This window comes from Diabrotica virgifera, chromosome 5 (genome assembly GCF_917563875.1).
Source record: "Diabrotica virgifera virgifera chromosome 5, PGI_DIABVI_V3a".
Lineage (NCBI taxonomy): Eukaryota > Metazoa > Arthropoda > Insecta > Coleoptera > Chrysomelidae > Diabrotica > Diabrotica virgifera.
Window position 1 is genome coordinate 65355291 of NC_065447.1, and position 16771 is coordinate 65372061.

The 16771-nt window shown below is 33.3% G+C and overlaps 1 protein-coding gene across 1 annotated transcript in view; it reads right to left on the reverse strand.

Annotated features, from left to right (window-relative positions):
* The window catches only part of LOC114325170 (UDP-glycosyltransferase UGT5-like), a 34461-nt gene extending 23736 nt beyond the window's left edge, over positions 1-10725 (reverse strand). Inside the window, exon 1 of the mRNA XM_050650097.1 lies at positions 10269-10725. Coding sequence (XP_050506054.1) covers positions 10269-10725 — 457 coding nt within the window. The remainder of the gene's footprint in view (positions 1-10268) is intronic.
* Between the last annotated feature and the right edge of the window lie 6046 nt (positions 10726-16771).

Here is a 16771-nt window from a genome sequence, read left to right on the forward strand (position 1 = left end):
CCAGTGAATATGTTCATTTTTTCAACAAAATAACAACGCTTTTAGACGGTATTTTGCAAATAACTCAAATAGTAAGTAATTTGTCGAAAAACCGATCTTAGCAAAAATATAGCCTGTAAAAAATTTAAAAAATGGTGTATATATCATGTTTGTATACCTAGCAGAAGCAGAGTTATAGCTAATTAAAAATAGGTTCATATTCGTAAAATTCCAAATGAAATATTTTAACCTGAAATAACCAAAAATGAAGCACATGTCGGGGAAAACTTATTACAACTTATTTAAAGTGTTTAAAAAAGCTTCATTTTTGTTTTATAAAAAAAATTTTTAGCATCAAAAGTAAACAAGTTACGCTCAAAATAAAGTTAGTCCTTTTTTGGTAAAAAAATCGGGAAAATCACCCCCAAAATTAGTATCTCCAATGAACTTAATCGTTACAACTTCACAAGTTTCTTGACTCGTGTATGTATTGTTTATATGATCTGTAAGTTTCATCGGTTCAAAGTTCTTATTTTTAAAAGGGCTGTAGTTAAAAGGGGTTGAACGAGTCACTGATCACGAATGTATGCAAATTTAGAAACACCAAATCTTAATCAATTTTTGTCTAACAGAAAAACAAAAAATTCGTAATATTCAGAAAAGCAATACTGACTTTTTTGTTTTTCGAGATTTTTGGTACCTCTAACATTTTTTAAGTTATTTTGAAAAAAATCATATTTTTCAAAATGAAAATTTTAAAAAATTTCACTTTAAAACCAAATTTTTTCAAAAATAAGCACTTTGAATCGATGAAACTTACAGATCATATTACAAACACAACATAAGTAAAATAATTTTTGGAGTGGTAACGATTTATTTCATCTAAGTTGCTAATTAGGGGGTGGTCTTCCCGATTTTTTTTGCCAAAACAAAAGGGACCAACTTTATTTTGTGCGCAACTTGCTTAAATTTAATGATAACAACTTTTTATAAAAACAGAAATAAAGATTTTTTTAAACACTTTAAAAAAGTTATAACGGATTTTCCCCAAAAAGTGCTTAATCTTTTGGATATTTCACTTCGAAATATTCTATTTGAAATTTGGTGAATATGAATATATTTTTCATTGGTTATAACTCTGGTTTTACGAGGTCCAGAGACCTAACCCGTACACCATTTTTTTTTTACTTTTTTACAAGCCATATTTTTGCTAAGAACGGTTTTTTCGACAAAATACTTACTTTTTGAGTTATTTGCGAAAAACCGTCCAAATAGTTTTTTTTTGAAAAATAAACATATTCACTCGCAAATAACTCGAAAAGTGCTGACTTGGCGAAAAAGCTCTATAGAACAAAAGTTACTTAAAATTAGTCAGTTTATCCATTTCCGGACTTATTTTGGACTTATATTTTTTCACCCCCAAGAGGGGGTGAAAGTCACCCCCAAGGTAAAAGCACACATCGGCACAATATCACTTTTTTTCTTTGACATGTAAGCTATGCGTATGCCAAATTTCATGTCAATCCAAGCGGTTCTTTAAAATTTAGAGCAAAAACCGTGAAAGAATGTACTAATTAGTATCTTCAAAATTGAAAAATGAAGCTGACGTATAAATACAGTATGTCCCTGTAAGTTGTATCCATATGGAAAACTTTTTTATTATTAATTTTACGAAAAAAAGTTATTCTTCGTAAAAAGCTCTGCATGGTCCAAAACCTAAGAATTAACCATCAAATATCAAAATTTTTGAATATTATACGAGGTATGTCAAAAAGTTTGAATTTCACTCAAGAGTAAAGTAGCTTTATTTTTTACAATATTGAAAATTGCTATTATGAAAAGTTGTTTGGAATTAAAAACTATATTCTAGTATGCAATTAAATCCTTCTGATTGATTTTTTTTAATATTGTAGATAACGTAACATTATTTTCAGTTATTTCAACTCAGATAAATCTTTTATTATTAATTTTACTAAAAAAAGTGATTCTTATTAAAAAGTTTTGAATGGTCTAAAACCTAAAATACAACCATCTTAAGTCAAATTTTATCAATTTTATACGAGGTATGTCAAAAAATATGAACTTCCCTCAAGAGTAAAATACGTTTATTTTTCACAATATCGAAAATTGTTATTATGAAAAGTTATTTAGAATTAAAAACTATGTTGCAGTATGTAGTTACATCCTTGTAGTTGAAATATTCTGAACTCTAAAGGTACTTTACTTTTGATGTAATTTTATCTTTTTTGACATACCTCGTATAAATTGATAAAAATAAGATGGTTGTATTTTAGGTTTTAGACCATCCAGAACTTTTTATTAAGAATCCCTTTTTTTCGTAAAATTAATAATAAAAGAGTTATCAGAATTGAAATAACTGAAAATAATGTTATAATAGTTATCCATAATTTTTCAAAACATTTTTTTTTCCAATTAGGATGTAATTGCATATTAGAATATAGTTTTTAATTCCAAACAACTTTTCACAATAGCAATTTTCAATATTGTGAAAAATAGAGCTACTTTACTTTTGAGTGAAATTCAAACTTTTTGACATGCCTCGTATAAAATTCATAAAATTTGATATCTGATGGTTGAATCTTGGGTGTTGGAGCATGCAGAACTTTCTATAAAGAATAACTTTTTTTCGTAAAATTAATAACAAAAAAGTTTTCCATATGGATACAACTTACAGGGACATATTAATAATAAATTATAATTTGTATCGAGAGGTGCGCGCGCGCGAAGTTTTTCGCTGTGAGCCGATCTTGAGCCTCAGAACGCGCTATTAATATACAGTGATGAGAGCGCTAATAACCGACAAAATAACGCGAAAGATGGAAAACATATTAAGTTTTTAGAAAAAAAGAGATGCAACTGGTAGAGGTGGGAAATTTAGAGATAGAAACGTATAGATTAACATAATATTGCTTGTTTCCCACCTTTAGACGCATCAGATGAGTATTTCAACTAAAACTGTCACTGACAGTGTTAATTGCCAAACTCGTCAGATGCGTCTAAAGGTGGGAATCAATCAATATAATGTAATTTTATATGTTTCTGTCGCTAAATTTCCCACCTTTACTAGGTTCATCTCTATTTATCTCACAACTTAAATATGGTTTCCGTGTTTTACGTTATTCTGCCGCTTATTAGAGTACTCATCACTGTATGTATCTTTGTCAAAAATAAACCTACGTTGTTGATTATTGTCCTATGTATATCTGTTAGGCAAACTCATTATCAGATAGTCAATGTCTTGATGCAGTATTCTGTTCCACTCCATTGAAAGGCCATTGAACAGTTGCTGTCTTGTATTTAACGCAATATTTTGTTGGAAAATGCGTCCTCCCAGTATGTACCATACATGCTCATTTGGGTTTAAATCTGGCGATTCTGTAGGCCATGGTAAAACCTGAATTTCGTTATCTTCGAGGAATATCCGCACGATCCTGGCAGTATGCGGACGCCCTTTGTCATGCATTAATTGAAATTGGAAGCCAGCTTGTTGTGCAAAGGGTACACAATAGTCCGAGAATAACATCGCTGTATTCTGTTGCATTTAGAGACCGTTCTAGATAAACGAGATTGGTTTTTCCATCATGAGTGATGCTACCCCATATCATTATACTGCAGCCTTGCTATCTATGAAGATGCTGCACGGTGGCCAATCGTTCAGCATTGCCAGATCGTCTTCAAATTCATGTCCGTCTTGTATCTAGTGCAAATCTAAATCGGGACTCATCTGTGAACAAAGTAGAGGCCCATTCACGTTTAATACAATTTTCGTGTTCTTATGCCCACTGAAGTCGATAAGCGCGATTTCCCCTGAATAACAGAAGCACTCTTACAGGTCTTTGAGCATTTAACCCTAATTAATGCAGTCTATTTCTAACAGTTTGGCCACTTACGAACACTTGATGTGTCTCTTGCAGTCTCATTTGTAATTAATTGGAAAAGACTGTAAGACTTGTACACACTTCTAAGTAGGTCAAAACGGCAAACAGGTGTATGTTCTCAAAAAATTTTTGATAGTGTGTAAAAAATGTTTTATTATCAGCTAAGTACTCTCAACACATAACGTGCCATCATCTTCTTCTTCTTCGTCATGTGCCATCTCCTCTAAGAAGGTTGGCAACCATCACGGCAATTCGCACTTTCGATACCGCTGCTCTAAAGAGATCAGCAGAAGTGCAATTAAACCAAGCTCTCAAATTGTTTAACCAGGAGATGCGTCTTCTTCCGCGACTCCTTCTACCCTGTATTCTTCCTTGCATTATCAATTGTAACAAGTTATAACGCTCGCCCCTCATAACATGTCCTAGATATTGCAGTTTTCTGACTTTAATTGTATTTAAAACCTCTTTATCTTTTCCCATTCTTCTCAACACCTCGATATTCGTGACTCTATCCACCCAACTTATTCTTAATATTCTTCTGTAGGCCCATAACTCGAAGGCTTCTAATCTGTCCGAAACATCCTTCTTTAATGTCCAAGCCTCCAACCCATAGAATAATACGGAGAACACGTAGCATCTCAGAAGTCTTATCTTTAAAGAAATTGTAATGTCCCTGCTACAGAGTACTTTTTTTAGTTTGTTGAAAGCATTTCTTGCCTGTCCTATTCTTGCTTTAATCTCTTCTGTGTACTATTAGTTTCATTAATTATTGTACCCAAATATTTATATTTTTCAACCTTTTTAATTTGTTCTCCATGTATTGTTATGCTTTCTTGGCGCTGTTGAACTTTTGTGATTACCATAAATTGTGTCTTTTTTGTGTTTAGGGACAGTCCGTTTTCTTGGCTGACTTCTACCACTCTGTCAACCATTTGTTGTAAATCCTCAAGACATTCGGCTAATAAAATAGTGTCGTCGGCAAACCGTATATTATTGATTGGTCGACCATTTACTTTTATTCCCGTGGTTAGGTCTTCTAGTGCTTCCTGGATTATTTCCTCTGAATACAAATTGAACAAAGTAGGAGACAGGACACAGCCCTGTCTGACGCCCCTCTCAATACGTATTTCATTTGAAAAGGCGTTGTTCTCTTTTACCACAGCGATCTGATTATAATAGATAGCACTAATGATCCTGATGTCCCTCATATCTAAGTTTTTCTTTTCAAGTAATTCGATAAGGCGGTTATGTCTGACCTTATCGAAGGCTTTGTTGTAATCCAAGAAACACATATATACTGGATGATTAACATCCATGCATTTTTGCACAAGTACATTTACAGCGAACAGGGCTTCCCTCGTTCCCATTGCATTTCTAAATCCAAATTGCGTGTCGCTTATGTCCTGCTCAAGTTTGTTATGTATTCTCCGGTGTATAATTTTTAAAAATATTTTGAGTGTATGACTCATTAAACTTATTATCCGGTGGTCTTGGCATTCTTTTGCATTTGGTTTTTTTGGCAGTGTTATGAACGTTGACAGCAGCCAATCTCTGGGAATGATTCCTGTACTGTATATTGTATTAAATAAGTCGACCAATATTCCAATTTGCTGGTCCTCTATTAACCGTATTATGTCTACAGGTATTTGGTCAGGACCTGTTGCCTTGTTGTTCTTTGTTCGCTTTATCGCCTCTAGTACCTCATCTTCTGTTATGTCTGGGCCGTTGTCGAACTTTTCCTGCTCTAGTACTATTTCAGTCCGTTCGTCTTTAAATAGCTCTTGAATATATTCCTGCCATCTTTTAAGCCTTTCACCGACGTCTATAATTATTTTTCCGTTTTTATCCAGCAGTATGTTTGATTTTTTCTTAATATTAGTGCCTGTTATTTCACTAATTTTCTTATGAAGGTTTAAGTTATCATGTTTCTCTACCAACTGTTCAATCTCTGCGCATCTGTCACTATACCATCTTTCCTTTGCCTCTCTGATCTTTCTCCTTATTTCTGTTTGTATAATATTATACATGTTTTTGTCTTTGGTTTTATAAGATCGCCTTGCTTCCATGAGATCTAGAATCTCCTCGGTCATCCATTCATTTTTATTCTTAATTAGTTTAGGTGTAAGTGTTGTCTCACATGTGCGGATAAGAGCATCTTTTAACATGTGCCATTTCCTGTTCGCATCTTCAGTAGGAATAATTTCTATTTTGGTGAGCTCTTCTTTAATTTTTAGTGTGACTTGCTCTTTTGTTGATGGATCTCTCAAACGAGATACTTGTATCGTCTCTACTTTAGTTTTAACCACAGGCTTCTTTAGATTAATTCTAAACCTTCCTACAACTGGGTTGTGATCTGATCTCACATCAGCTCCAGGGTATGATTTTACTGATTTTATGGAATTTCGGTATCGTTTGCAGATGAGAAGGTAGTCAATTTGGTTTCTGATGACGTTATGTTGGTTGTCTGCTGGTGATTTCCATGTATAGAGTCTCCTGGTCGGCAGATCATAATAAGTATTCGTGACAATAAAATCGGTCTCTTGGCAGAATTGAGCCAATCTTTCTCCTCTCTCGTTACGAGTGCCCAGTCCAAAGTTTCCAATAAAATCACCTTGACTTCCTCTACCGATTTTTGCATTTAGATCTCCCATTACTATTGTAACGTCTCTAGACTTGGTTACTTCTAAAGCTTGTTGTAATTCGTTATAAAACTGTTCGAGCTCTTCATCCGATTTATCTGCTGTGGGAGCATATACTTGCATTATATTGACTCTAGACTGGGCTGTTTTGAGTGTTACCATCATAACTCTATCCGAGATGGGTAAGAAGCCAGTTACAAATTTCTGGGTGGTTTTATCAACTAATATCGCTACTCCGTTCCAGTGATTTGGGTCATTGTCATTACCAGAGTAGTATATCTTTGTTTGGCCTACTAATATGTCACCTGAATTGGGCCATCTGGTCTCACTTAATCCTAATATTTTTATGTTAAGTCTTTCCATTTCCTGAATGACATTATGGACTTTACCTGCTTGGTATATTGACTTAACATTCCACGTGCCTACCTTCATGCACTTTTTGTCGATTTTAGTCTTCTTTTTGGACGATGTGTTACTGATGGGTATTTCACAGGGATTTCGTTTGATATCGACCTGAGAGGCCCTGTGGTCTATCTGTGATTTGCCTCCCCTGCCGGATCTTGGTCTCCGATATCCATGATCAGTAACAGAGTTACTTTTTTGTACAGCCATGACAATTGTACTAGGGATATCCGTATATGATCTTTAATGTAGTGGTTTCCCCTTGCCTTCTACATCCTTATGCCGTTGACCGTTTTTTTTGTTCATCCGCCTTCGAGGCCGATTTCTCAACCCCAGGACAAAAGAGTGCCCTACCACTTACTAACTCATCCGCCCGAAGCCGTTGGTCGGTAAGTGGGAGATTGCTTATACCGGCAATCACTCGGTGAAATTATCGCCATATCTGGCTACCCTCACTTAGTTTAGCCTGCAGACCAATGCAGTTGCCCGGGGTGTGGCACGTGGAGCCATAAGTGAGAGTTAGTTGTCTTATGAGGACCAGTTATCAAGAACCATCTCCCATCTATGACGCTTGATGTGGTCGTTCCGATAAAAGGTGCTACCTCTATAACACAACCCTACAACCCGTGCCATCATCAGAGCTTCCTAAAAGGACATTTAAGGTAAGTTTTTTTTATAAAAAATGAGTGAAAAACTTACGTCCTCTCATAAAACTTTCATAGAAGAGCAATTGCTAAACGACACAATAAAGTACATGGATACTGGGCAAAAGCCACAGATATCGGGTATAACAACCGCTTATAATGAATAAAATCACATCTAAATTCTTTTATATATTAAAAATACCACATGGCTGAGTCAAACCATTTTGATCCCACGTGAACAGCTGAGGAAGACTGTCATTTATTAAAATGATAAAGAAGGAACCACAATCTTATGCGACCTCTATATTCGTAAATAATAATTAAAATTAATTAAAAATTGAAAATGACTAAAAAGCCATGTATAGGTTAAATGAATTTTAAGTTAAGATACTAAATTTTAAAGTTAAATTTTCAAAAAATACTATTATTAATATTGAAGTGAAATGTTAACGTGTATATAAGTTATCAAAGTTCTTCTAAAAACAAAACTGTTATAGTTTGACCAAGTGTAGAAGAAGTTAGATGAAATCAAACCTAGGAGAAATCTCATTTGATAATCTCAGAGTTCAAAAGCTGTTATTTTATAAATTAACAATCTTATTAATTAATTCAGACAAATCTCAAATATTTTACTTGTTTACAAATATGTAATCAATGAAAGAAAACTCAAGAATACCTAAAAGTAATGTTCACAAACTTTCATAAATTGTTGGGTATACTGTATACTAAACCAAAATTATTAAAGAAATTTCTTAAAAATAGGATCACATTTACAATTTAATTGACTCTGGCTAACACAGTTTTGAGGATTTCTTTTTATTTCTCTACTTATTTCTAAATCTTCTAGTAGATTCATTTTGGTATAGTTATTATTAGGTATGCTATGTAGGATCCTACTATCTCTTTGTGGGCTAAAGCTATGTTTCGATGCATGCAAATGATGACCAAAGCTAGATTTATCGATCTTTGACAGATGTTCTTTGATACGAGTATCCAAAGGTCGCATCGTTCTACCCACGTAGGTCACAGGGCAGTCACCACATGACAATTTATAAATGCCACTCTTTGAAGTTTTTTTAATTTTGTCTTTAGTATGAGAAAAAATATACTTGATGTTATCTTTACATCTGACTCAGCCATGTTGTCTTTAAATATGTAAAAGAATTTAGATGTGATTTCATTCATTTTAAGGGGTTGTTATACCCGATATCTGTGGCTTTTGCCCAGTATCCATGTATTTTATTGTGTTGTTTAGCAATTGCTCTTCTATGAAAGTTTTATAAGAGGACGAAAGTTTTTCACCCATTTTTTATAAAAAAATCTTACCTTAAATGTCCTCTGATGATGGCACGTTATGTGTTGAAAGTACTTAGCTGATAATAAAACATTTTTTACACACTGTCAAAAATTTTTTGAGAACATACACCTGTTTGCCGTTTTGACCTCATTTGTAATTGTGTTGCAGTTACAGTGCGATCGCGCAAAGTGTGCAACCTAATAATACGGTCTTCAATGTAGTTAGTTATCCTTATACGACCTGTATGACGTTCAGCAACCTCACTAGCTTCATGAAACGTTGAACACAAAGATTAATGACATTTCTGTTCGCATGGAGAACCTCAGCAACGTCTCTTTGATTTCTGCCAGCTTGAAGCATCCCGATAACGCGCCACTGCGTTTCGAGATTTAAATCATATCTCTCCATTATTGGCAGTTGCACTACTAAATAAAAATACACATAGGCATGGAAAATCAAGTACCAATAAAGAAATTCCACTTTTTATCTTATAGACAAAAACGCATATTGAAGTTTTGTTAAATTTTTACAGCCATCATTATCAGCATTACCGTCCAAGTTGGTAAAATAATGGACAAAACGAAAAAATATTAAAAACAATTTATTTTTGTATTTGTAGATAACATTGATTTAAAGCTATTAATATAGGGGTAAGGGAGCCCAAGCGGGGATTTTTGCAGTAACTCTAGCGCGTCAGATTATCACATGGGGAGAAACCTTGTACCCTGTAAATGTACCCCTACCATATATTGGATCTTAATACAGGGGAGTTCGTTAAGGGGGGCCCGAAAAAAAATCTATCCTTAGAAAAACTCGAAATCGTCGGATTAAGATAAGGTAAGTTAAGTACATACAGAACAGTGTATATTTAAAAAATCTGACGGTTTAAGCGGGACGTAAGGCAATGGGTGAGTCACAAAGTTTCAAAGAAAAAAGCGAATATTTCGAGAAATAAACGTCAGATCGAAAAACTAAAAAATACGTGTTCAATATTTTTCAAAAATCTATCGTATGATACAAAACACGACCCCCCACGGATAGGGTGGGGAGTAAATTTTAAAGTTTAAATAGGAACCCTGCGATATTTCGCGAAATATTTTTTAATCGAATAACTTTTATTCGAGACATTTTGTCGAATTATGAATAAATGGCGCTATAATCGGTAAAAAGGATTATTAATTGTAAATGGAAAATTAAATTATAAAATGGAAAGTCCCCACTTAAATGGAAAACTTTACCAAATTTTTTTTGGTTTTAGGAACTAATCTTCACAACCCAATAGGTCCCCATAACGCTCGAGTAACTGCAAATTTAGCATACTTTCCTCCCCTACTATAGGTGTTCCCTAGATTAATTTGATGTGTGTAGAATAAAAATGGATTCAGTTAATTTACAAATAGGTACTTACCAACAATTGGAATATGAAGATTGAAAGCCAATCCATACAACAGCAAATTCATGTTGTGGGACAGTTGCACTATCAGCAAATCAAACGCATCACGCTGAACAATGATACGTTGTACTGGTCCATATTCAAAGATTTCCATTGTGAAGTCATTTCCTGCATTAAGAAAGTAATCAAGTTTATGCAACGTTGAAGGCAACTTTAAATATTCCTTTGGCCATCCGTACTTTGGTACTATGTCGTACACGAAAGACACGTCTATTTCTGTCAGGTTTGTTAAACTTGAGTCATTAAGTGGATGAGGAGTAACAACGGTAACATTGTGGCCTCGTAAGGATAATTCTTTCCATATCGGTTGGAAAACTATCTGGTGGCTGTACGAGGGTGTAGGAAAGATTCCCAAGATTTTTACGCACTGGATAAAGCTAAATGAGTCTAACAGTAAGAACAGTAAAAACATGGTTCGTTCAAGCTAATACTCTATTACTTCCGAACTGTTTTTCTTGTTTGACTTGTTTTTTTTGCTTTCGAACTGTTTTTCTTTTTTATTTATATGCCTAACTAATAATTAAACTGTAAGTTAATACTAGTAAATTTGGATAATTTAAAAACGTTTTTGTCTAATTAGTCATTTTTATTTAATTACCCTATAACCAAAAATTATTTGCTAATCATAAATACATATACAGGATGTTAGTAGATAAGTATGACAAACTTTAAGGGATAATTTTACATGAAAAAATAACAGTCTGCTCTATAAACACATGTATGCAAATGCTTCGTTTTCGAGATACGGGGTATTAAAATTTTTCTTATAAATTGATGATTTATTTATTGCTCTGAAAACGGTTGAGATATGCAAATGAAATTTGGTGGGATTTAAGACGATATTATTGCGCATTTTTGACATACAATTGGCGCGCGAATTGGTAATGGTCTGATAATTTTTAAAGAAAAAATAGTACGGCACTGAGCTATTTCAAATTAAAAATCAATTTTCAATTCCTCGTTCAATTTGTAACAAAAAATGTATCTTCTATTTTTTTAAACGCCGCTTCGTTATCATGCAAAAAAATAAAATATCTTAACGCTTACAAAGTATTCGACCAAGTTTCTATATAAACGTGGCGTCGTATGAAAAAAACGGAATGATAGATTTTTTGTCAGAATTGAACGAGAAATTGAAAAATGATTTTTAATTTGAAATATCTCAGTGCCATACTATTTTTTCTTTAAAAATTATCAGACCATTACCAATACGCCGTCAAGTATATTACGTTAATATCCCGTCGTCAAGTATATTACGTCAGATGCCCTTCGTTGCTACGAAAAAATAAATTCAGTGACATTAATGACAATTAATATTTTAAAAATTATAAAAGTGATGACTTTCAACCGTCAAATATTTATAACAACTGTGTGTTTAATTGCACTAATTTGTACTTACATAAATAAATTACAATAACATTTTGGTTTTGAACAGTTTTATTCATGAAATAATCGCAGCAAATTGCATTCGATCTCTAAAATTATTATCGAATTTTTGTCCTCGTGACACTTTGACATAATTTCACTCCCCTTCGGGTCGTGAAATTAAAACTGTCAAAGTGTCACTCAGGAAAAAATCGATAATTTTGGAGCTATTGTGCAATTACTACTGATTATTTCATTCATAGGAGATTCTGACCAATAGAAAGCTACAGAAATCTGAATTAAATCTCCCGTCGTTAAGTATATTACGTCAGATGCTCTTCGTTGCTACGAAAAAATACATTCAGTGACATTAATGATAATTAATGTTTTAAAAATTATAAAAGTGATGACTTTCAATCGTCAAATATTTATAAAAACTGTGTGTTTAATGGTACTTACATAAATAAATTACAATAAAATTTTGGTTTTGAACAGTTTTATTCATGAAATAATCGCAACAAATTGCACTTGACCTCTGAAATTAATATAGAATTTCAGAGCTCTTGTGCAATTACTACTGATTATTTCATTGATAGGAGATTCTGACCAATAGAAAGCTACAGAAATCTGAATTAAATCGATAATTTTTGATAATCTCCCGTCGCTAAGTATATTACGTCAGATGCCCTTCGTTGCTACGAAAAAATACATTCAGTGACATTAATGACAATTAATGTTTTAAAAATTATAAAAGTGATGACTTTCAATCGTCAAATATTTAAAAAAACTTTTGTGTTTAATTGTACTAATTTGTACTTACATAAATAAATTACAATAAAATTTTGGTTTTGAACAGTTTTATTCATAAAATAATCGCAACAAATTGCACTCGAACTCTAAAATTAATATAGAATTTTTGCCCTCGTGACACTTTGACATAATTTCACTGGCCTTTGGCTCGTGGAATTAAAACTGTCAAAGTGTCACTCGGGAAAAATTCAATAATTTTAGAGCTCTTGTGCAATTACTACTGATAATTCGATGAAATAGAATTATTTTGACATAATATTTAAAAGTCAGATCAGTAGACAATTACAACGGTTTTGAATAGTCGTCATGAAAACCAATATCATCGTCGTGGTTACCCATTATATTGAAAGTTTGGTTTTGACAACCTTGTGAAAGAATTAATTTGTGTATTTTCACTCCTAAATAAAAATTGATACAAGTCTATTTTTTGTGGCTTTTTTCCAAACGTACGGCACTAGAAAAAATAATGTTCCTAACTCATGAGGAAAAGTTACTTCCCAGCACTCGACTGCTTGCCCGAACTTCGCTATCGCGTCGTTCGGGTCAACGGCAGTCTCGTGCGTGAAAGTATCACTTTCCGCACTAGTTGGGAAAATAACTATTAATGTGAAATATCTCAGTGACGTACTATTTTTCTTAAAAAAATGTCATACCATTACCCTTACGCGCGCCAAAGGTGAATATAAAATTATTATTTTTATGTCAAAAAATGCGCAATAACTATATCTTAAAACCCATGAAATTTTATTTTCATACTGCACCGGTTTTAGAGCAATAAATAAATCGTCAGTTTATAAAACAAATTGTCATTATTAAAAAACAAACTGTCATTATTTTTTAATGTTAAAAACATAAAGTTTGTCATACTTATTTATGGGCCATTCCACGAACATACGCCTGTTTTGGATTACTTCGACAACGAATATTTTACTGTGCAACATAAGAAGTACGAAAGTAAATGGCGCTAATAATTATTCAAATAAACAACCATGTAATTTGCAATTTACTTTCGTTCTTCTTATTTTGCACAGTAAAATAATCGTTGTCGAAGTAATCCAAAACAGGCGTATGTTCGTGGAATAGGGTATACTACTGTATCCCAGAGAACGGCAGTTCTCGTCAGTGGCGCACAACCCCCGTAAATGCGACACTATATATTATACACGAAATTTTCGATTTTCTAAATATGAGTGAATTGAAAATTGGGCCAAATCCCAACTTAAATTATAGAAAAAGACTCGCCCATCCATATGTCAACCATTCATTTTGGTCCAAGGGTGTGGATTTTACGGCCATTCCTATTTAGAGTCTGTTTTTCGTTCTCCTCTCCAAAACTCCCAAAAATTTCGAAAATTTAAGTCCGACCTTTGCTTCTGATAGTCTATGAATTACTCTCTCCCATATTTTCATGGTGTGGCTAAGTAGTTTTATAGCCCTGTAGTTTGTACATTGTTGTATGTCTCCCTTGTTTTTGTAGACAGGTACTAATATACTGCTTCTCCATTCGTCTGGCATTTGTATGTCTGCTCCTTTCCAACGTATGTCTAATTTTGAAAATCGGTTATACCATTCAAAAGTTACTGAGCTCAGAAATTTTATTCAATTTCTATTTAAAAATGGGAAATGTTTGTAGTTAGGAATCAGTGCCGAATCAGATCCGGTGTAGTTTGCGACTTTCGACCACCCATAAACCAGATATAGGACTAGGTAGGTACAAAACTAAAACGGCCTATTTTTTCGGGGTATATATCTTGGGTTCAAGGAGAGACAGGAAACCCGCAAATACGCCAAATCAATAGCGTTAAGATAAGGTTTTAATAGCGGTTAGGATCAGACATACACACGGCTCAGTATAGCCAAAAAACTGAAAAACTAAACTTTGAAAATTTGGGTTTTTCGACAATTACCCAAAATTTCAACATACGAATTGCGTCAATAACTGAGCGTTTGTAAGAAGACTCTAGGCGCGTCTAACAGTGTATACCTCATATCTGGGAAAATTCGAATAATTAAGTTATAGGCTTCATAAGTGTGATCAAATATATTTCCTATGGGAAAAACGGAAAAATTCACCTATAATGGTCGTGGAATATGCATGTAAAAAACTGGATTGTGATCTAAATATTTATGGTGAATATTTGAGCCACTTGCACTTTGCAGATGACATTGTCATTAGAGCCGGGAGTTTAAATGAAGCTCACAAAATGATGGCAGAACTAAAACAGGTAGTAGAACAAGTAGGCCTGAACATAAACTTAAAAAAAAAATACATGATCAATTTAGTTCCAAGTGATGTTATTATAAGCAACTATGCACTATGCTTTTGAAGACTGAAAATACTGAAATGTCATGTGGATAATTAATTAGACTCACCACTTCTTGGTTAGGTCTGTTTAAATACAAAACTGTATGTTTAATTAAAAAATATATTTATTCATTTTATAAAGTACCTTATAAAGAATACATTCAAATAAATTAATTCTAGACTAGAAATACGGTATACGCCAATATAAACAGTACTAAAATGCGTATGCGTCTTTGTAAGTGTCATGAGCCGAGACGTACTCAGTGGTTTCCGAACATTTTTATAACGTATGTGAAGGTTGTGTTAATGTTAGTTACTTCAGGATGCAGAAAATGTTCTTATCGTGGAGTGCTATTTTCGGTCATATGGAAATGGTCGCGAAAACACTCCAAGCTTAAAACCAGTTGCCGACGCATTTAGGCTTAAGTTTATGAAACAGCCTCCGAGTAACAGCATTATGTTCCCAGTTATAGTCATAATCTATATGGATCAATGACGTATGTCTAATCAAGTGTTGCAGTCACCGAAACGAAACCTCATAAGAACATCATTAAAATTGAGTATCAGTTATCGATCGCTCCGTTGAAATTCAAGGATATTGGTGCATTTGCATAGAAAATACAGACCGGGCAGCATATTTACAGATGCTTGCGTGTGTAGACACCAGGGTGTTGAAATCAGTTAGGGTTTGGAGAAACGGTACATTTACAGATGCTAGCGCGTGATGACACCACGGTGTTGAAACCAGTTAGGGTTTGGAAAAACAGTAAGTTTACAGACGCTAGCGTGTGTTGACACTAGGGTGTTGAAATCAGTTAGGGTTTGTAAAAACAGTACATTTACAAATACTAACAGATTTGGACACCAGAGTGTTGAAACCAGCTAGCTTTTTTAGTGGTTATACATGCATAGATGCTAACGGCTATTGATTTTGATTTTATATACCTACTGTTGTGGAAAAATATTTAAGTGATTTAGGTATTAATAAATAATTAAACGTTGTTGGGATATAAACAATAATATATTAACACAAAAAACAACAAAAAATAATGTTGTTCTGAAGCTATGTCCTTGTGGCATTTTTATAATTAACTATTTAGATGGGAAATAAGCCACAATAAAATTAAAAAAAAATAATTGTATTAACGTTTCGACGCCCAAATCGGGTGTCGTTGTCAAAATACAAAATACGTACTACTAAATTAAACAAAAATGTTGTTGTTTAGTAAAAAATACTTTAAAATGTATAATATATGTATGAATTGCCAATATAAATCAGTCAGATTAAAAAAATTATTAGTAGAATTTTTTACTAAGCAACAACATTTTTGTTTAATATACAGGGTGTTTGGTAAAGAATGGGTAATAGCTTAACCTCAGGTTCCTGAGGTTAAAATAGGCCGATTTAAGCTAACTTACCTTAGTACAAAGTTTATAATAACCGAGATACAGGGTGTCAAAGTTAAAACTTTTTTTTATTTATTATTGAATATTTCCTGACAGATATGAGATAACAACATGATGTTTGGTATGTGGGGTTTTTTTGGGTCGAGAAAACTAAATTCCCTACCAAAAATTATGTATTGCTCAGAGGGCGCCACATACGCCTTTTAGCACTTATTTATTACGTTAACACTTTTTTATCCCTCACTCTGTATAATTTTGACATTAAAATTTTTATTCTCCTATTAGTTTTACTTAAAAAGCTATACTTCTTTCATCTATCTAAACTCAACCGTTTTCGAGATAAACGCATTTTAAATCTGCGATACACCATCATTTTTAGCATATCATTGTAGTTACACCCGAAAAATAACTTAAAACCATAATAATTGTGCCAGTTTTCAAATTTATGGCATTGCATCGCAAATTCCGTTTAAAGAAATTTGCGATACATTTTTGGATAATTTTATGGTTTTAAGTTATTTTTCTGGTGTAACTACAATGATAAACGGTTGAGTTTAGGGAGATAAAAGAG